This window comes from Pygocentrus nattereri, chromosome 23 (assembly GCF_015220715.1).
Source record: "Pygocentrus nattereri isolate fPygNat1 chromosome 23, fPygNat1.pri, whole genome shotgun sequence".
Classification (NCBI taxonomy): domain Eukaryota; kingdom Metazoa; phylum Chordata; class Actinopteri; order Characiformes; family Serrasalmidae; genus Pygocentrus; species Pygocentrus nattereri.
The window spans coordinates 17,227,155-17,250,593 of NC_051233.1; the positions used below are offsets into that span (position 1 = coordinate 17,227,155).

At 42.7% G+C, this 23,439-nt stretch overlaps 1 protein-coding gene across 1 annotated transcript in view; it reads right to left on the reverse strand.

Annotated features, from left to right (window-relative positions):
* Nucleotides 1-5,464: 5,464 nt before the first annotated feature.
* arpc5lb (actin related protein 2/3 complex, subunit 5-like, b) overlaps nt 5,465-23,439 on the reverse strand; it is a 54,495-nt gene continuing 36,520 nt past the window's right edge. Inside the window, exon 4 of the mRNA XM_017721151.2 lies at nt 5,465-6,160. Within this exon, the coding sequence (XP_017576640.1) occupies nt 6,098-6,160 (63 nt within the window). The 3' untranslated portion in view covers nt 5,465-6,097. The remainder of the gene's footprint in view (nt 6,161-23,439) is intronic.

Genomic DNA, 23,439 nt, shown 5'->3' on the forward strand with positions numbered 1-23,439 from the left:
ATTAGCGGACGCCATTGAGCAGCCACATCGCGGCCACTTTTATTAGCAGGCGCCATTGAGCAGGCACATTATGGTCGCTTTTATTAGAGGATTTCATTGACGGCCACATGGGGGTTGCTTTTATTAGCGGACACAATTGAGCAGCCTCATCGTGGCCACGTTTATTAGTAGTCGCCATTGAGTAGCCACATCCTGGCCGCATTATTAGCAGACGCTATTGCGCAGCTACATTACAGCCAGTATTATTAGCGAACGCCATTGAGCAGCCACATCGCAGCGGCTTTTATTAGCAGACACCACTGAGCAGCCACATCGGGGCCACTTTTATTAGGGGAAGCCATTGAGCACCCACAATGCAGCCACATTGCAGCCAATATTATTAGTGGATGCCAAGAGCAGCCACATCAAGGCCACATTTAATAGGGGACGCCACTGAGCAGCTACGACGCAGCCACTTTTCTTAGGGGACACCACTGAGAAGCCACATCGAGGCCACTTTTATTAGTGGACGCCACTGAGTAGCCACATCCCGGCCAGTTTTATTAGCAGATGCCACTGAGCAGCCACATTGTGGCCACTTTTGTTAGCGGACGCCATTGAGTAGCCACATCGCCGTCGGTTTTATTAGCACATGCCATTGAGCAGCCACATTGCAGCCACTTTTATTAACAGACACAATTGAGCAGCCACATCGCGGATACGTTTATTAGTAGGCGCCATTGAGTAGCCACATCCTGGCCGCATTATTAGCAGACTCCATTGCGCAGCTACATTACAGCCAGTATTGTTAGCGAACGCCATTGAGCAGCCACATCGCAGCCGCTTTTATTAGCAGACGCCACTGAGCAGCCAGATCAAGGCCAGTTTTATTAGTGGATGCCACTGAGCAGCCACATCGCGGCCACTTTTATTAGGGGAAGGCGTTGAGCACCCACATCGCAGCCGTATTGCAGCCACATGGCAGCCACATGGCAGACACGTTTATTAGTGGATGCCAAGAGCAGCCACATCAAGGCCACTTTTAATAGGGGACACCGCTGAGCAGCTACGACGCGGCCACTTTTGTTAGGGGACACAACTGAGCAGCCACATCGAGCCCACTTTTATTAATAGACGCCACCGAGTAGCCATATCGTGGCCAATGTTCTTAGCAGATGCCATTGAGCAGCCACATTGCTATCACTTTTATTAGTGGACGACATTGAGCAGCCATATTGCGGCTGCTTTTGTTAGCGGCCACCACTGAGCAGTCACATCGAGGCCACTTTTATTAGTGGACGCCACTGAGTAGCCATATCGTGGCCACTTTTGTTAGCGGCCGCCACTGAGCAGCAACGTCGCGGCCACTTTTATTAGTGGAAGCCAATGAGCAGCCACATCGCGGGCATCTTTTATAATCAGACACCATTCAGCAGCCACATCGTGGGCCGATTTTAATAGCAGACACCATTGAGCAGCCACATTGCTGTCAGTTTTATTAGCAGACGCCATTGAGCAGCCACATCGCGCCCACTTTTATTAGCGGCCACCACTGAGCAGCCACATCGAGGCCACTTTTATTAGTGGACGCCACTGAGTAGCCATATTGTGGCCACTTTTTTTCTCAGCTGCCACTGAGAAGCAACGTCTCGGCCACTTTTATTAGTGGAAGCCAATGAGCAGCCACATCGCAGCCACTTTTATAATCGGACACCAATCAGCAGCCACATCCCGGGCCGATTTTATTAGCAGACGCATTTGAGCAGCCACATTGCTGTCAGTTTTATTAGCGGACGCCATTGAGCAGCCACATCGCGGCCACATTTATTAGCAGGCGCCATTGACCAGCCACATCGCGGCCGCTTTTATTTGTAGGCACCATTACGAATCCACATTGCGGCTGCATTTCTTAGCAGACGCCATTGAGCAGGCACATCGGACCCACGTTTATTAGCGGCTGCCATTGAGCAGCCACATTGAGGGCACTTTTATTAGTGGATGCCATTCAGCAGCCACATCGCAGTCACTTTTATTAGTGGCTGCCATTTAGCAGCCACATTGATGGCACTTTTATTAGTGGATGCCATTGAGTAGCCACGTTGCAGCCACATCACGGACACTTTTATTAGCGGACGCCATTGTGCAGCCACATCACGGCCACATTGCGGCCACATTTATTAGCAGACGCCATTGAGCAGCCACATCGTGGCCAGTTTTATTAGCAGATGCCAGTGAGCAGCCATATCGCGGCCACTTTTTTTAGTGCCTGAGTAGACGCATCGCGGCCATTTTTATTAGCAGACACCACTGAGCAGGCACATCGAGGCCACTTTTATTAGGGGACGCCACTGAGCAGCTTCGACGCTGCCACTTTTGTTGGGGACGCCACTGAGCAGTACATTGCGGCCGCATTGGTTAGCAGACGCCACTGAGCAGCCACATCGCAGCTACTTTTATTAGCAGATGCCACTGACCAGCCACATCACGGCCCCTGTTATTGAGGGACGCCACTGAGCAGCAACGTTGCGGCCACTTTTATTAGTGGAAGCCAATGAGCAGACACATCCCGGCCACGTTTATAATCGGACACCATTCAGCAGCCACATCCTGGGCCGATTTTATTAGCAGGCACCATTGAGCAGCCACATTGCTGTCAGTTTTATTAGCGGACGCCATTGACAAGCCACATCGCGGTCGCTTTTATTAGCAGGCACCATTACGAATCCACATTGCAGCCGCATTTCTTAGCAGACGCCATTGAGCAGCTATATCACAGCCAATTTTATTAGCGGACGCCGTTGAGCAGCCACATCACGGCCACTTTCATTAGTGGCATGAGTAGCCACATCGCGGCCACTTTTATTAGCAGACACCATTGAGCAGCCACATTGCGGCCACATTTATTAGCAGACGCCATTGAGCAGCCACAACGGAGCCACGTTTATTAGCGGCTTCCATTGAGCAGCCACATTGATGGCACTTTTGTTAGTGGAAGCCATTGAGCATGCATATCTCGGCCGCTTTTTTTAGTAGACACCACTGACCAGCCACATCGCGGCCACTTTTATTAGCGGACGCCATTGAGCAGCTACATCACAGCCACTTTTATTAGCAGACACCATTGAGCAGCCACATCACGGCCGCTTTCATTAGGGGATGTGACTGAGCAGTCACATCGTGGCCACGTTTCTTAGCGGACACCATTTAGCAGCCACATTGCTGTCACTTTTATTAGTGCCCACCATTAAGCAGCCACATCTCACCCACATTTATTAGCAGATGCCACTGAGCAGCCACATCGCGGCCACTTTTGCGGATTGACAGGAGGATTGGCAGGCGGATTGGTGCTGGGTCAGCAGTGATGTGGGCTCTTTACTGGTCTGTTGTGGTAAAGAGAGAGCTGAGCCATAAGGCAAGGCTCTCGATTTACCGGTCAATCTACGTTCCCACCCTCACCTATCGTCATGAGCTTTGGGTAATGACCGAAAGAATGAGATCGCAAATATAAGCGGCCAAAATGAGTTTCCTCCACAGGGTGTCTGGACTCTCCCTTAGAGATAGAGAAGTTCGGTCATCTGGGAAGGACTCTGAGTAGAGCCACTGCTTCTCCACGTCAAGAGGAGCCAGCTGAGGTGGTTCGGGCATCTGGTTAGGATGCCTCCTGGATGCCTCCCTCAGGAGGTGTCACAGATAAGTCCACCTGGGAGTAGACCCAGGAAACGCTGGCCTGGGAGCGCCTCGGAATCCCCCCCGGGGAGCTAGTGGAAGTGGCTGGGGAAAGGGAGGTCTGGGCCTCTTTGCTTAGGATACTGCCCCCATGACCCAAACCCCAGAGAAGTGGAAGATAATGGATGGATGGCAACTAACCAAGCTGGAAGTATTTCACGCTGCTTGGAAGGACAGCCTTAGCAGGTACAGAAAGGTGTCATGGTTGGCTCCTCCCACTACTTCATGTGTCCCTTTGTTTTCATCTTCCATGTGCATTTGTTTTGGTTTTCTAGTCCTGCCCCCTCGTTTCATGACTCCATATGTGTTTGCACCTGTCCCTTGTTTTCCCTGAGTATTTAAGCCCTTTGTTTGCCCCTTGTGTTTGCTGGTCTTTGTTGGTGTTATGGTGTCATGTCTGCCCTCCGATCTATCCATGTTGGCTATGTGGACCATTTAGACTATGACCCTGGATTTGTCCTTAATAAAACTCAATTATCTCAGCACGTGCATCCGCCTCCTCGCTTGCCGTTACAAAAGGCACTTATTAAAACACGCTCAGCATACATGTCCTCACTTATCGAGATCAACAAAAAACATCCTAGAGTTTTATTTAGCGCATTTGCAAAGCTTACCAAAAACCAGGCAGGATCTGAACCTCAAATACCTGCCAACTATAGCAGCAATGATTTCATGGACGTTTTCAATAACAAAATCGAGAATATTAGACAAAAAGTTCTACCGATACCAGTAACCTACCCATCATCTGGTTTGGCTGAACAAACACAAAATGTGGTTAGAGAAGGAAGACTGGAAACATTTTCTCCACTTCAACAGCCATAACTAGAAAAAATTATCTCTTCCTCAGATTCTGCAACATGCGCACCTGACATGATTCCAGCAAACTTATTTAAACAAGTACTACCAGCTATAATTAAACCCATTTTAACAATAATTAATGCTTCTCTTAGTCTAGGTCATGTACCCAAACCATTCAAACTAGCAGAATCACTCACTAACCTTTGATAAAGAAGCTAAATCTTGACCCCAGCGAATTGTCAAGCTATAGACCTATTTCCAACCATTTACTTCTAAGATTTTAGAAAAAGCTGTAGCCCAGCAACTCTGTTCTTATCTACATAAGAACAACATGGCTCTAGTTAAGATAACAAATGATCTACTTCTTGCCTACCCTAACCCTAACTGAGATAAAACAGAAGTTATCCTTCTTGGTCCAAAAGCTGCTCAAAATAAATGTTCAGATTTAATGTTAAATCTTGCTGACTTCTCTGTAATACCTGGTTCAGTAGCTAAAAATCTTGGTGTGACAAATGATTCAGATCTAACGTTTAATGAACACATAGGTAATATTACAAGGGCAGCGTTTCTTCACCTCCAAAACATTTCAAAGATAAGAAACACGTTATCCCTACATGAACCTGAAAAACTGGTACATGCCTTTATGTGATTTTGTTGTCAGCACATTCAACTTTGTACAGAACAAAGTATTCAATGAGAAAATTTCAGTCATTCAGATCTAGGATGTGTTATTTGAATGTTCCCTTTATTTTTTTGAGCAGTGTATATACATATACACAGGATTTGTATATGTATGTATATGTGTACATATATACACATATACATAAGAATTATATTAAATTGGATGCTTTTGGACATACAATGTAGACACACAGATAGATCTAAAACACTCACAAATAAATATATAAAATATAAAAGAATATGTAAGAAAAATGGAGCGAATGATTGTTCTGACCACATGAGAGATCCAGTATTTTTATTGCAGCAGGCACTTCACAGTAATCTTCCTCTTCCTCCTTTGGTGTGCGTCTTCTCTTTTTAAACTAGCGGTCACTCATAATAACTAAGAGCTCTCTCTGCATAAAGAGTGAGAGGATCAAGAAGCAAGTGAGATATAAGGAATAAATCTGAATTTCACACTTTCATGCAGCGCACCACAGATTGCACTCCATTGGCTGTCCTACAATTTCTTTTGCGTACACTGTGTGCGTACACTCACTGCCTGTGCTCCCTGTCACCTACTAATGGATTATATATACTACATCCAAGAACAGAACTGTTCTTACCAGAATGGTTTCATTTTTTGATCCATCTGCACACTGTTTTAAACCCATTTCTTTCTACTTCTTCGATCTCAAATAATTTGTTGTAGCTTTTATGTAAATAATCTATCCCATACCACAGTAAGTAGCACTTTCACATTACTTTTTCCACACATGAAAAAGAAAAGCTTTGCTTGTTTTAGCACGTCCACCTTCATTTATCCCAAATAGTTCACAGGTTTCTTCTCCAGCCAAGAGACAATCGTTGACAAGTTCTTCCCTTCAGTAAGATAGACAGTTGTCTTCTGATGCTTTCAGGATTTGCCAAGCTGTCATATAGTCTTTCTAGATGTCATAACTCGAACAATGGAGCCTAGCCCTCCAACAGCAAATGCCTGGGGCAAGGGCGATAGATAGATTGATAGATATAGAGAGAGAGAGAGAGAGAGAGAGAGAGAGAGAGAGAGAGAGAGAGATATTAGGCTCATTAAAATAACACAACACTGACAACAGAAAGACACAGGTGGAGCTATGGAGGGACTAAAAAAGGTATACAAAAGTATATGGACATCTCTTGTAATTAATTAAGTTCCGGTGTTTCAGCTACACACATTGCTAAGAGTGCAAGTGCATAGCCTTGCAATCTCCATAGACAAACACAGTCAGTAGAATGGACTGTACTAACTGCTATATGCTATATAGTAGAATGGACTGCTATATTCTGCAACAAGTTATTTCATGAAATTTCTGCCCTGCTTGCCTTTGTCAACTGCCAAGTTCTGAAACCCATAACACATAAAAAAGATTATCCTCTGTTGTATAACTTACTATAGAGTTCCAAACTGCCTCTTGAAGCATGTCAGCACAATAAATGTGTGTCAGGAACTCGATTAAATTTTCCATAGCTGAGCATTCACACACAAGCCTAAGATCACCATGCGCAATGCCAAATGTCAGCTGTAGTGGTGTAAAGCATTTTGCCACTGTACCCTAAAACAGTTGAAACACGTTCTCTCAAGTAACCATGCGTCTGACAGTCTGATGGACGAATCTGGGTTTGGCTGATGCCAGAAGAACACTACTTACTGGAATGCATATTCACAACAGCAAAGTTTGGTGAAGGAAGGATAATGGTCAGGGGCTGTTTTTCAGGGTTTGGGTTAAGCACCTTAGCTCCAGTGAACGGTAATGCTAATACTATAGCATATAAAGACACTGCATCCTTATACTTCCAATTTTGTGGCAACAGTTTGGGAAGGCCCCTTCCTGTTCCTCCATAATTGTGCCCCTGTGCACAAAGCAAGTCCATGGTTTGACATGTTTGGTGTTGAGGAACTCCAGTGGCCTACACAGAGCCCTGACCTTAACCCTACTGAATATCTGTGGGATGAACTGGAACATCAATTGCGAGCCAGGCCTCCTTGTACAACATCTGTGCCTGACCTCACAAATATTCTTTTGACTGAATAGGCACAACCCCACACAAAGCAGGATTTCTCAGTGAACCTGATCATTTGAATTGGCCATAGTGAATATTCTTACTTTTTTTTTCACCTGAAGTTCACCTAGGAAAATTGTGTGGTTTTAAGTTCCAAAACAGTAGTTCATTACATAATCATTTTCCAACCAACAGTTTCTTAATGCATTACAATTAAACATTGAGCCTTTTTCACCAACTGATGGACATTCTTCTTAAGACACACTTGCACAGTTTTTACGAAGACAATGACATTCACCAATCTGTGCACACTCAAGTGCACAAATGTACAAATAATTCTGCAGTCTAAGAACAAATCAAAAATCTGTAGTGAACTTTTTTAGGACCTTTCTCAAGAACAAATTTAGGAAAAAATTTGTAAGATATTGGTGAATGAGGCCCATTCTGCTTTATTACTATGCCTTTAACCCCTTGCCATGTGGACCTGTTTTTTATTGCAGCAATTGTACACAACTGTATCAAGAAAGATGTGCTGTCCATTTATTTTGACATGGCCATCTTTGTGGAGAGGTTTGAATTGATTTCATGTTAACTGGTTTTTATTCTTCTCTATTCACTCCTCACCATTTGTTAACAGCGCAACATTTGTCACATTTCACATACAAGACCAAGAGGGTCCTAGGAAATATGATAACTGAGGAAAAAAAATGTATGTGATTATATTAATTTAAAATTGAGTTTATTTACATTCTGCTGGCTGATGGCTTAATGAAAAAAAATCACCTTTGTGCTGATTGAATACTCTGTGTTGTATGTCATGCAAAAAACAGTCTGGGCTGAAATTCTGTTCACTTGTTCACTTCTGTTGATCTGTTCACACCCTGTTCACTTCAGGAAAACATAATTTCCAAAAAAGTTGGAATGCGTATCAAGTGTTCAAACTGAGAAATTTTATTGTTTATTGAAAAATACAGCAATCAGGCATAACAATATTACCACCTCTTTGTTTCTATGCTAATTGTCCATGTTATCAGCTACACTTATTATATAGGTGCACTTTGTAGTTCTACAATTACAGACTGTAGTCCATCTGTTTCTCTGCATACTTTGTTAGCCCACTTTTTTTTCCCATTCTTGTCTGATAGAAGATTTCAGTTGCTCAACAGTTTGAGGTCTCTTTTGTCATATTTTTCATTTCATAACCCTCCAAATGTTTTAAGTGGTGATAAGACTGGACTGCAGGTAGCAGTGATGAACTGTTTGCATAGACAGTGTTTTTCAGAAGTGTTCCTGAGCCTATGCAGTGATTTTCTCTACAGAATGACAAGCTCACAAGCTACATGTGAAATAGGTCATAGTATATGACCTTATAATCCATTAATAATCCAACTAAAAGATCAATCAGAATAGAATATGTCCATGTGAACATCTCAGTCGGAATAGTCTAGTCCGACTGAAGCCATTCGGAGTGCAATTTCTATCCTATTGAACGAGGTGAGTAATCCTGTAAACAATCCGTTAAAGAGAAGAATAATAGCCAAGTTTCCTATGTTCAACATGGCAGAGCAGAAACTGGTAGAGGAGACGAAGTTTATGCTTTGAACTTAAAAGACGGTGGTGGGATGGACGTCCAGCTTATGTGTCTTAGAACATGATGTTTTCTTCCCTTTTCTTTATAGGTACACGTGAAGGACGTTTTACTGAGTCTGACATCACTTTAAAGCGATTAAAAACTCAAGTGCGCCAACTGGAAACTCATCTCACTCAGACTGGACCTCACGTGATGTTCGCTGTCATGGTACTGTTCTCCACACATGGATGTCATTTTGCATCAGATTACTTGTAGCGTCCATGTAAACAAAGATTTTCCATCAAATTGTTGAATAGAGTGCATATAAACACCTCAGTCTGAATCTGTATTTGGAATGTATTCAATTGGATTGGAAAAAAATCTTTGTCCCAGTCTTGTCCATGTGCATTTTTGTTTTGGTTTTTCTAGTACGGCCCCCTCGTTTCGTGACTCTGCCCCTGATTGTTTTCATCTGTCCCTCATTGTCCCTTTGTTACTTAAGCCCTGTGTTTGCACTTTGTCTTTGCTGGTCTTTGTATCAGTCTTTGTTTGATGTCCCTCTCCTGTTTGAACCTTTGTTTGCTGTTGGATGTTTTATTCAGTTCAAGTCAAGTATAGTTTTTTCTGTCATGTCTGTACCAAGATCTCTACGTATTGGCTCAATTACCCTGGACCGTTATGACCCCGATTCCGGATTTGCCCTCAATAAAAGTCGCTTACCTCCGCACATGCATCACCTTAATCCTCGTCACACTTTGCTTGTAAACATGGCCACTGACTGGTGACACTGACTCCCTCCTCATCTTAAATTCTGAAAGACTTAGCCTCTCTGAGATGCTCTTTTTATACCCAGTCATGTTACTGATCTGTTGCCAATTAACCACCAGATGTTTTATTATTAGCATCACACAATTTACCAGCCTTTTTGAAATGTATTGTTGGCATATATTTTAAAATGGGCAAATATTTTTCAATAAACAATAACATTTTTTTCTGTTTCAACATTTGTTATGTTGTCTTTGTACTATTTTCAATTAAGTATAGGGTTTAAATGATGTGGACATTGTTGCATTTTGTTTTTATTTACATTTTGCACATTGTCCAAACCTTTTCTGGAAATGGGGTTGTACATGCATGATATTTGGCTTGAAATTATTTAGGTCCAAGAAACCAATATTTATCTACATATATCGACAATGAGTCTCAGTTTGTAGCAAGTTTTGTCCAAAGGCAATTTAGGGAGGCATGAAAATAACATCCAGTAAGCCAGCTTTTTCATAATAGGAAGTTGGTTTGCCCTTTTAATGGAGGTCATGACTAGCAGTAAAGCTGAACCGTCTACATTTTTGATATACATGGAACTCACCCCGACAATATTGGCCAAATTCTGCATCACCATTAGGGTTGGGTATTGCCAACTTCTCACAACACAATCCTCACCAGCATACTATTTTTAAATAAGTTACAGATTTGAAATTATTTTTTTATTTAATTGCACTCGCAGTACGTACTTGATGGAAAACATCAAATTAGACAAGATTTTATAGCAATATTCTTATGGTTCCTTGTTAATATTAGAACCACAGTGGAAGCTAATTAAAGGCAGTCTGAATGCTGTTAATGTTTTTGTCCAAGCATGTACATTACCAGGAAAAGTTCTGAAGTAATGGAAGTAAACTGCCATCCACTGTGTGAGTAACTGAGTTCTGTATTGGTGCAAGATACTACTCACAGGTCTGGCCAGTCATAAGTGTGTATATGAGGTTCACAGGCTGAAATTGTATTGAACATACCTTACATTTAAAGAAAGGATCTGACAACTGTGTTTATGATTATGTGATCCAAAAACTAAATCTTCAGCAAAAAGACTAAAATACACAATGACCGGCTACTGAAAATTCTATATTCTATCACTCATTACTAAGTAATGAGCCCAAGTTAAAAAAAATAATAAAAAAATTTATGCCATGACCAGGGCTACCTTTGGATTAATGTACCTCAGTAGTTGTTAAAAGCTGTCACTATCCACTGCTCTCCTCTATAATTTAATAATATAACACAACACCATGCATTACAATTTCTCTCAAGTGATGAAAGGTTTTCCTGACTTATTGCTTGTCAATGTTCGCTTCAGATGTTGTACATCGTTGCTGTTGTGCGATCATGCATTTTTAGTTGCACGTAGCAAAACCTACTAGCACCTGCCAGCATACCCTTCAAAAACATTCCTCAGCTTGGAAGATAAACTTGCCTAATCAAATAGGAGCTATTCTTTATTCAAAAATTTTAAAAATGAATAAATAAATAAATAAATAAAATACATTTCTGTAAGATTTATCACTAGTCAAGAAATTGTTTATTTGTTGGTAAACAGTTAATCATTCACATCCCCATCACATTTGTCTTATTTGCTCAAATGTGACCATAAAGAAGTTTTCCTCCCATTTAAAAGGCACTAAACAAAGTACACAAATAAACTTAATCAAAGTTCATCAAATATTTATTTAAATAGCGCTTTTTACAAGAGGCATTGTCACAAAGCAGCTTTACAGAAAATCTGGGCCCAAGCCCCCGTAAGCAAGCCACGGGTAACAGTGGCAAGGAAAACTACTTAAAAGCAAGAGAAAGAAGGAACGAAGTTTCAACAAAGGGAACCTGTCCTCCACTGGTCAACACCAGATAGCAAAACAAAAATATAAGAGCAAAATGACCAAAGGATAAGATTTATTAATTAATATATATTAATTAATTGCATTAATTAAAACATGGAATATAGAGAAAAGGAAAAATGAATGAGCTTGTCACTAATTAATGATAACTGATGACTACTGATGACTATCAGAATATCAGCGAGAAACAAATCTATGAAAATCAGTGACTACAACAGTGGCTACTGTTAGGAGCACATTACAGTGAAAAAAATATGAATGTCAATGACTGTCAATTAGAATCCTACAATGATCAGTTAGTATGAAATGAGACAAAGTCAGGGTAATGTAAGGGAGGGAAAGCAATATCTATGATTAAATAATTTGACGTGAAGGTTCACATGCAGATGAGACATCTTGCTTAGCACTGGACAGCAGAAAGCTTGATGTTGGTCAAATTGGTCCAGAACGCAGGCAAACAGGGGTACCCAATCAAGGCAGATGAAGCAACAGCATTAGACTGTGCAGAATTTGGCAGTTGTTCAGCTCAGCAAAGAAACACAGACAGTTAACACTATTAGGAGTGACTGAGAACAGTACATAGTTTTATAGAGTGCAGTAGTAACTCTGGTAGGCCTAACCATTACAGCCTAACTAAAAGGTAAAGCCAGAAGGTAGCAAAAACACAAGGGCTGAGATGTCAGTGCCCCTCTGCTCCTCTGTCAACAAACACAAGTTAATGCATAAGAGCAGCAGGGTGACAGCATCGGCATTCTCAGTTCACCATAATACTCTACGTCAGCGAACCCCCAGATCTGCCCCTTTACATAATTCTAGGCACTAATAGTAAGCCAGCACCTCATGACCTAAGTAGGCTTGAAAGTTCATAATAAGAGATAAGTGCACTCAGGTACTGAGGGGTGGTACTGTTTAGAGCTAAAGCTTGTTAAAGCTTTTGTTGGACTTCCAGAAAGCAGGGCATTATAAGGTAATCCAACCTTCAGGTAATAAACTAGCTTTTCTGTATCCTGTAGAGATGGTGCATTTCTTAATTTGGGAGTATTGTGGAAATTAGTTGTTGGAAATTAGTTGTTGCACCACAGCTTTGTCTAAAATCTTAGATGTAAATGACGATTTGATATAGGTTTATAATATGATAACTCGCAGGATGAAGACTGCATTTCTTTATCAGAGGCTTAATTACAGCTGCATTGCTGCTGTAAGCTGATGGAATCAGGAGTTCAGTAGCTGTCTGGTTCTTAGTTAATTTAGAAATTGAACTGAATAATAATCTAGGATTATTCTTACTATTTTCAATCAGAGAGGAGAAAAATTGAGCGTGCTGCAGTAAGTGCCCTTCTATATGGATTTGGAATGGTGCCATTTATGCTCTGTCTGTTTTAAAGCTTGATTTTAATCATTGTACCATTTTTGTTCTTTGTTCTTTATTCTTTTACTTTTTAGTGGAGCCACATAATGATAGATAGAACAAAAAGAATCCTCTAAGTATTTGATCATAATATTTAATTTGCTAAGTTTAGATGGACAGCTGATAGAAGCTGATAGATCTGGAAGGGTTTGGATAAAGCTACTAGCTGTGGAATATGTTACATTATGCTTAACACGAATATGTGGCAATAAACATATGATTTATTACTTTATTCATTAGTGCATTATTAAAACTTACAAATTTCTGTAAGAACTCAGAATAGGGCTCTGGTATAGTGAACTGTGAATTAGTGAAAAGGAATTCTTATTCCTTATTCTTGTTCCTCAATCACTTATCGCTCTGCTGCTGATGTGATTCCATGATAACTCTCCCTGAATAACTCTCCGAGGCACCCGAAGCTTCTTTTTTCTTTTTTTTTTTAACCTGTCATGTCTGGCAATTTTTGCAATCGGAATGGTAATCCGAATGTACTGATGTACCAAACATATTTGTTTTTACAAGAAAAGCTCTATAGGTTACTAAAGCCTATTCTTGTTAAAGTTTGTATTTTATTTGTTTGGCCAGGCCTGACAGGCAATAAAAAAGAGGACAGGAAAGAAAGAGAAGAAGGGAGGGGAAAAAAAAAATAATAATAATAATAATAAATAAAAAAATGATAATAATAATAATAATCAATCATAATAAATGATAATTAAATAAGTAAATAAATAAATAGAAAAAATAAATAAAAGAAACAAAAAAAGAAAGAGAAAAAAACAAATAAAATAAGTAAATAAACAGACAACTAAATAAATACATAAATAAATAAATAAATAAATATTTTTTTAAAAGGGGAGGGAAAAAAACAATTATACAGATATACATACATATACACATATCTATACATATGCATATACATATATACACCTAGACATAATTCTATTTGCTGCTACATACATACACATGTTCACATATCCATACATATGCATATACACATATACACCCACACATCACACACAATTCTACTGTTTGCAGCAATGTGTATATGTGTGTATACGCGTCCACGTGTCATGTGTCATGGAATGTGCTCAACAATGAGGGCAAGAAGCCGCAACCATGCCCCCGTGGTCCAGAGACAGATAGGGAAGGACCCAGGGGACCCGGACCATCCACAGCCCATTGGGAACTCAGGAGACCTGAGGCCAAACACTCCGACGGCCACCGCGTGCACACCGCAGAGGACAAAGAATGGAGGCCCCAGACGGAGCGCCCACAGACAAAGGGCAAGAGACCAGAGAGCCAGAGGCAATGAGCAGCCCACCCCCCCGGCAGGCCAACATCCCCAGCATGAGCCGAGCATGTGGCCCCCGAGGCCCCAAGCGCCCGAGACCGGCCAACCCCCGGCAGGACCCCCCCATGCCAAAGAGGCCCAAACCACCCCCAGGACACAACCGTCAAGGGAGCAGGGCAGGGACCACGCCAAGATGTCCAGCCATGCACCCAGGGACCCACAGGACACCCATACCCCGGGGGGGGGCGGAGTCGGCAAGCAGCGGGGAGCGGTGGGGAGGGGTAACTCCTGCCCACCACCATGTACCACAGATGTCCAGGCTCAGCAAGTCATAGACCCAGGCCCGGGCAAGCACCGGGCCAGCGGCAACCCAGGGAGACAGCCACCCCGCCCCGAACGACCGGCCAGTCCCCCCACCAGGCAGGGTGCACTAAACCGGGGTGTGAGAGGACCCGCCCACCCCCCCCACCCCCCCTCAATACGTGTGCGAAATGAAAAGAATGTGTGTGAGCTACAGTGCAATTAAAATTGGAGGGACAGAGGCAATGTGGTACTGAATAACAGCACACTGCCGCACTGCCCCCCAAGGCCCTCAATGTCTAATACGTAAATAAAATTGAGGGGCAGATAGCAGTGAGCAGATAAGTGAGGTCATCTCAGCAGCGCCACCCACCATCCACTGAGTGACACACCTGCCCCCCAAAGCCCTGTGTGTACTGTACTGTGTCATGAAATGTGTCATTGTAAGGGGGAAAAAAAAGGGGAGGAGTGGGACATCACACATCACAGCGAGCAGAGCCAGGTAGGTGGCCCTACTCACTGCAACATGGGCCCCCCTCCCCCAGAACCCCCATGTGTAGTGTAATGTTTGACTGAGTGGGAGGAGGGGAAGGGTCAGGATAAGAAAAACCGAGAGGCAGAGAACTACCCCTCGGAGGAAGAGAGCCAGCTGGCGCAAGCTCACTAGGCACCCCGGTTTCCTACACCCGGCCGCAGCGCCGGCCCAGGGCCCGAAGCGGCCACGCCCCCAGGACACCACCGTGCTCCAGGCCGGCGCCAGCCCAAACAGCTGACACAGCACAAAACATACACCCCCACACGCACACAAGAGACAACAATTATCGCACATACACATACTCACGATTACAATACACATACTCACAATGACAATACACATACTCACAATTACAATACAAACACATACAAACACACACACACACATACATACCAACACAAACACACTCACCCGCAACAAACTTCACACCCACCCATATACACGCAGACACAGTGGTCCTGGGTCCAGAACCAACCGGCCCTATGTGGTTGTCCCCCTACTTGAGTGCCCCACCCCTCCTCCCGGGAGGCATTCAGAATCCCGGAATGCCAGACAGACACCCCGGCGCGCCCCAGACCCCCCACCACCCGGCGGTGCGCCCAGAGGGGCACAGACCCTTCCAGCGCAGGGAGGAGCCCAAACGGGAGACGGGCGACCCCAGGCGCCAAGGCCCTAGACCCCGCACCCCAGCCCACACAGAGGAGGCCAGCCCCCCGGACGGGGCCAGCACCCACCCCCACGGGCCCCCAGATCCCCACCCCAAGACCGTGAGCGCACACATCCAGGCTCCCCACCATCAACAACAGGGCCAAATCTAAACCAGATCTAAACACCCAAATCTAAACCAGATCTAACAGCCTGGGAGAAAAATTTATACCTAGATATCTAATGTTGCCCGACTGTAGTGATGTAGTTATGATGTTCTGAAATTTACAATTCAGAGGCAAAACTGTTCATTTACTCCAATTAATGGAGTAATCTGATACAGATGAGAACTTATCTATAAGTGTGATTGTTTTTAGAAGAGCGGTTTGTGAGTTCCCGAGGAAAAGTAATACATCATCAGCATAAAGGCTTATTTTATGGTCTGTATTTTCTGTTTGGATTCCTTTGATATTTACATTCTGTCGGATTTTTGCTGCTAGTGGCTCAATGAAGATGATAAACATTGAGGGAGAGAGTGGGCAACCTTGTCTAGTTCCCCTCTGCAGACTGAAGCTTTGTGAGATAAGATCATTTGTCCTAACCCGTGCATTTGGGGAGCTGTATAATGTTTTGATCCAGTTTATAAAGGATGGGCCAAATCCAAATTTATGTACAACTGCTAACAGAAATTTCCAATTTACCCTGTCGAATGCTTTCTCTGCATCTAAAGAGGCTACTATTTTATCTAATTTGTTAATGGAACAGTAATCTATTATATTTATTAGTCGGCGTGTGTTATCGGCCGAGTGCCGGCCCTTGATAAAACCTGTTTGGTCCGAATGTATAATATATGGAGTGATTTTTTCTAATCTTCTTGCGAGAACTTTGCAAATAATTTTAAGGTCTACATTAATAAGAGAGATTGGGCGATAGTTAGATGGAAGTGTTGGGTCTTTGCCTGGTTTAAGAAGCAGGCTAATGTTGGCCGAATTCATGTTTGGAGAGATGGTTATTCTTGATTTGAGTCACCATCCTGAAAAAAGTAGGTTCTAACACAGACCAAAATTCTTTATAGAATTCTGCTGGGAAACCATCTGGGCCTGGGGCTTTATTATTTGGAAGGTGCTGTATTGCCTTATAGAATTCAGATGATGAAAACGGTGAATCAAGAGTCATAATCTGATCCTCATTTAATTTAGGAAGATTTATGTCATTAAGAAATTTCAGCATCAGATGGATTAATCTGTGATGAGTATAAGGCTTCATTAAAGTCTTTATTTATTTTTAAGTTATTTATTTGTTGTGGGTCATGAGTAATATTACCGACCGAGTCTTTAATAGAGTGAATAGCCGTTTTAACTGATTGGCCAGGAATTTTCCAGATTTATTTCCATGTTCAAAGATTTCCAAACGCAACCTCTGCAACATAAATTGTGTCTTCTTATCAAGTATTTCATTTAATTCCAATTTAAGTTTCCTCAGGCTGTTAATTATATTTTCTTGTGGTGATGCAGCATAGGCATTTTCTAAAGATTTAATTTTCTGTTCCAATTCTAATATAAGTGTTTTTTCTTTATTTTTCTTATGTGCGCAGTAAGATATTATTTTACCCCGCATTACTGCCTTTCCTGCTTCCCATAGAACACATGGCGATATTTCTGGCAGATTATTTTGTTCTAAGTATATAGCCCACTCTCGTTTAAAATAATTAATGAAATCTTGTTCTTTAAGTAATGATGTATTAAATCTCCAGTTCCTAGTTGGTGGTGTAACTCGTTTCTGTGTCAGAGACATAGATACAGATGCATGATCACTAATAGTGATAGGATGTATCTGAGTGTCTGTGATTTCCGTCATCATGGAGCTACTGACTAAAAAGTAATCCAAGCAGGAGTGGGAGTGATGTACTTGTGAGAAAAAACTATAATCTCTCAGAGTGGGGTGATGTGAGCGCCAAGCATCGCAAAGACCAAAATCCTTCATGTATTGTTTAAGAATGTCTGCAGACTGCCAGTTCCTTTGACTCACTGCTGTACTGAGCCTGTCGATCTCTGCATTAAGTACCAGGTTGAAATCCCCTCCTATTACAAGTGTGGTGTCAGAGTGATCAGCAAGTGAGGTGAAGAAGGTATGAAAGAAGGAGGAATCATCAACATTTGGTCCATATATATTGGCAATACATAAATCTATATTCTGAATAGATAGATTAAGTATTATAAATCTGCCTTCGGGGTCTGATATCATGTTTCTAATAGAAAAGTTTATCCTTTTGTTAATTAATATAGCTACACCTCTTTGTTTAGAGTTGTAACAGGCTGAGTACATATGAGGAAACTGTGAAGAGGAGAGTGTGTGTGCAGATGTTCTGGACACATGTGTCTCCTGTAGGAACACAATGTCAGCCTGTAAATCGTTTAACCGGTTAATAATTTTCACCTTCTTCTCCCTTGAACCAACTCCACGCACATTCCATGAAACAAGCCTCAGTATGCTCATATTGAAATTAATCGAGAAAGTGTTGCGTGCTCACTGAAGATGTGTGTGTGTGTGGATGTGTATGTGAGTGTACGCTGCATGTTGTGTGTCCTGTATAGCATTGTGTGTGTTGTGTAGCAAACATGTTGGATGCAGAAAGAAAAGGAAAGGGTGCTCCAAAGTGACAAATATAGCAAAAGAATGAATAAAAAAAAAATAAAATAAATAAAAAAATAAAAATAAAAATAAAATAAAAATAATAATAATAATAATAATAATAATTACTTAACATAACAAAGTCCACTATGCTGAATAGTAATGACTGAACCGGCATTAATTGTTATAAACAGACATGTAAAAAAAGAAAAAAAACAAAGAAGAAGAAAAAAGGCGTTTGTGTACACAGGTCACCTGATCAGTATAGCCATGGCGTGGTTTCCTGGTCGCGATAGAGCTGTCCATTTATGTAGAGTTTGTCCACCGCGATGACAGCTCGTGAACCTTCTTGGATGTACTTTTTCCGGAGAGGGAACAGGATTTTGCGTCGCTCCAGGATCTCTTTAGGAAACTGATCGTTGACGCTGAAGTCCGTTCCTCTCAGCTCCCGTCCGCGGCTCTTCACCAGCTCTTTCTGCTTGAAACGTTCGAATTTGGCTACGATTGGTCTGTGTGCCCTGGGTCGCTTAGCTCCTATACGGTGAACACGATCGAAGTTGATGGTTTTTACGGTGTCCTCCGGGAGCTTCAAGTAGGCCTGCATAAACTCCTTCACTGTCGTTTCCGGGTTTTCTTCCGACTTCTCCGGTAGTCCCGAAAACATGAGGTTGTCCCTCATGCTGCGGGCCTGGAGCTCGGTGACGGTTTCCCTGATTCTTTTATTCTCCTCCGAGAGCCGGGTCATTCCCTTGGTGAGGGAATTCACCGACTCTCTGAGAGCGGCGTTCTCCACAGCGAGTGCTTCCACCTGCTGTTGGCTGAACTCTACCGACTCCCGGAGAGCCTGAAACTCCTTGTGAAGAATTTCCAAGATGGAGAGGCGAGCGTCGAAACTGGACAGCTTCTTATCAATGGACTCCAAAATATCCGCCATTTCGCTGGACTGAGAAGAAGCCCCTGGTGAATCTTCTGGGCGACTCCTCTTGGTGGATGGAGCTCCTTTGCTGCTGGACGGAGTCGGCGTGTTGGTTGGTTTTCCCATTATGACTCGGTCGAAACACTCGTCGATGTATGCTTGCAGACTGTCCAGATCTTCTTCACCGTCCTCCAGTGTATTTCCGGTAGTGAGTAGCTTATTAATATAAATTTTATAGCTTTTAAAGTTGTTTTATAACTATGCTGGCTAAGAAAACTAATCCATATAGTGTATAGATTACTGACTTGCTGCCTTGCTCAATACTGCCGAGGTTCGCGTTGAGGTATGCGTTACTACAGCATAGCGTCTTCCTGTTCTCTTCCTCTTCCCGAAGCTTCTAACAGCAAGTCTTCTTGTAAGTCCCTCTGGATAAGAGCGTCTGTTAAATGCTGTAAATGTAAAGTCTGAGCCTTTTAATTTACTCTTTTCTAAATTCCAGATGCACACCTCTAACAGTGTAATTTTCTCTGTCAAGCAAGAGACTAACTTTTACTTCTCACAGGCAAAGCTAGTAACTTGTCATTAGTGATGAAGAAAGAGGCATAGCTGAACACACTCCGCTCAGAGCAACTCTTGGTCTGCTATACTGATACTTAATACTGATACTGAATCTGAATATAAAATCATGTGATTTCTATAGGATGAACGCAGTTTTAATCACCGACATCCCATGAGAGCGACAGGTTACATCTTGTTCATACAGTTTGTGGAATGGAATGGGCAATGGGGAACTGTATCTTTCTCCTTTGTTTTTATTTGTTTTTTGCTCACTAAATTACCTAAAAGTCTCCCGGCAAACACTGTCCAGTGTAGTTTGCCAAATGACTGATATTGCTGGCATCCACTGTATGTTTTGCTTGATAATGCTTGCTTGTAAACTCATTGTATTAAGTTATTCACCAGTGCAGTAGCTGGAAACATCTTTTATGAAGAGAATCATTATTAGAGCTAGCCATTTAAAAACTGAATTTGAAAGTGAGGGCTACAGTTGTGGACTCAGAGCGCATAAGCAGCTTTCCTTCAGCCAGTACTATTTGAGATACTATTACGAATGAAACGTGAAACAAGAAAAATGCATTAATGATGTTTAAAAATGGATTTAATATGTTAAGTTGGACAGCACTAGTAAGAATAGAAATCAATATTGACAAACTATTAGTAACAAGTATCAAAAATCATGAAATCACAAATCAACGATTATAGCACTGACACAGTTGTAGTCATTATTAAAAATTGCATTTTTCTGGTCATGTTTGTTGGAGATTCAAACCAAACTGATGTTGAAGAAAGTTAACTCATTGGATGTGAAGCCAACATTCATAGCTGACTTCTAGCTTTTATAAATTCAGAATGGTTTAAGCTACAAATGTGATTCACATATCAGAGCACCCTGCAGACCTTACCCTTACTAGCCAGCATTATGTCATCGAGCTGTGACATCAGCATCAGTGAGTACTTCAAAACAAAACAATAGAACACGAGAGGGAGTGTGTTATCGTGAAATAACATCAAGACTGTGATTTGGTCGCAGGCACACAGCCATTCGCTTTGCCTTTTTAAAGTATGGACTAAGCCATAAAACTGCTACAATATCAAGTTTAGCTAGTGTTGTTATTTTCTGCTAGATCAATATTAATGTTGTTTTTTTCCAGCCAATTTGTAAAGCATTTTACAGTCGATTTGGTTAATTTCTGGTTGATTCCAGGTTGCTTAAGTGTTCTTCTATCACAGCTGCCAACTGAAAAGCTTGCTCAGTGGTAAAGACAGTTTTGGAATTTAGTGCATTTTCATCTAAAGAGTTTGACCAAATTGGCTGTAGATCAAATGTACTTTTAAAAGTACCCATTCCAACAAACAGTTAAAACAGTGGCATGATTCACACACCATAGCATTTACCAGACCTTCCCTTACTAACCAAAGGGACTTCTTCCACCTTTAACCAACCACCAGCCAACAATCCAACTCTAAATTCACCTGAAAGCCACTTGCTGCTATTATATTTCTGCTTTTAGCCTTTATATTAAAGGTTAAAAATAGTGACATGATTCATATATCAGAATACTCAGCAGATCCTCCCCTCACTATTCAGAGTGAGAAAACTCAGCTCTAACCAAACACCAGCCAGAAATCTAACACCAAACACAGCCAAATTCATTGTAAAACCTGCTATTAGCTCTCTACTTTAGGGCAACAAAAAGGGTTAAAAAGGTCAAGCAATTTACCCATCATAGCAATGAGCAGGACCTTGTTTGTCTGTTCAGAGTGGTTTTATGGAGCTGCAGTAAAGAATCTTTGAGTAATTCAGTTCAGAAAACCACAATTAAAATTCTGCATCTACATCCTTTCAAATGCTGCATTTAAATGCCTTACAGACACTCCAAGACACTCACTGAAAAGATATCTGAGGAGACACTTGTTTTTAAGATCTATATAAGCAAAAATTTGACAAACAAAAAGTAAATTTTTTAACAAGAATTAGTCAAATTCATAAAAACAAAGTATGTTGGCATTTAAATGTCAAAAATTGGCACATCTGAGTAACCAAGGGTCTCCTGAAAATAACAACATGGGAGGTGTGACTGTCTCATGAAATCCATCCATTCATCCTCAACCGTTTATCCGAGTCTGGGTCGCGGGGCCAGCAGCCTAAGCAAAGAGGCCCATGCCTCCCCCTCCCCTGCCACCTCTTCCAGCTCTTCCGGAGGGATACCGAGGCGTTCCCAAGACAGTCAAGAGATATAATCCCTCCAAAGTGTCATGGGTCTTACCCGGGGTCTCCTCCCTGTCGGACATATCTGGAACACCACCCTAGGGAGGCATCCAGAGGCCATCTTTACCAGATGCCCGAACCACCTCAACTGGCTTCTCTCAACGTGGAGGAGCAGCAGCTCTCCCAAATCGCTGAGCTTCTCACGCTATTTCTAAGGGAGAGCCCGGCGATCCTGTGGAGAAAGCTAATTTTGGCCACTTGTATCCGCAATCTCGTTCTTTTCGGTCACAACCGAAAGCTCATGACCATAGGTGAGAGTCGGAGCATAGATGGACCGGTAAATTGACAGCTTCGCCTTCTGGCTCAGCTCTTTCTTCACCATGACAGACTGGGTCCACATTACTGCAGACACCGCACCAATCCACCTGTCAACCTCTTGCTCCATCCTTCCTTCACTCGTGAACAAAATCCCAAGATATTTCAACACCTCCACTTGGGGCCAGAATTCACTCCTGACCTGGACAGAGCATTCCACCCTTTTCCGACTGAGGACCATGGTCTCAGATTTAGAGGTGCTGATTTTCATCCCAACGCTTCACACTCTGATGCAAACTGGTCCAGAGAGAGCTGGAGGCCCTAGCCTGATGAGGCCAACAGGACCACATCATCCTCAAAAAGCAGATGTGAAATCCTGAGGCCAGCATACTGGACACCCTCCGCCACTTGGCTGTTCCGAGAAATTGGTGACAACGGACAGCCCTGGTGGAGTCCAACCCTGACTAGAAATCAATCCGACTTACTGCCAGCTATACGAACCAAGCTCCTGCTCCATTTGTACAGGGACTGAATGGCCCGTAACAACGAGCCCCTCACCCCGTACTCCCGGAGCACTCCTCACAGGATCCCCCGAGGGACGTGGCTGAATGCCTTATCCAAATCCTCAAAACACATGTAGACTGGTTGGGCGAACTCCAAGTTCCGGGAGTACAGGGTGAGGGGCTCGTTGTTACGCACACTCCAGGACCCTGGTGAGGATAAAAAGCTAGTCCAGTGTTCCTGAGATTCAACTGTAGCTGATATTCTGCTATCGGTCAGACTCTCTTCTCCAGTACCCCTGCATAGACCTTACTGGGTAGGCTGAGAAGTGTGATCCCCCGATAGTTGGAACACACCCTCCGGTCCCCTTTCATAAAAAGTGGCACCACCACCCCAGTCTGCCATTCCAGGGGGACCGTCCCAGATGTCCACGCGATGTTGTAGAGGCGTGTCACCCAAGACAGCCCTACAACATCCAGAGCTCTCAGGAATTCCTGGTGGATCTCATCCACCCCCGGTGCTCTGCCACCAAGGAGTTTTCCAACCACCTTGGCTACCTCAGCCTGAGTGATGGACGGACTCTCACTCAGATCTCCAAGCTCTCCTTCCTCTAGGGAAGGATCGTTGGTGGGATTGAGAAGATCCTTGAAGTATTCCTTCCACCGTCCAATGACGTCCCCAGTCG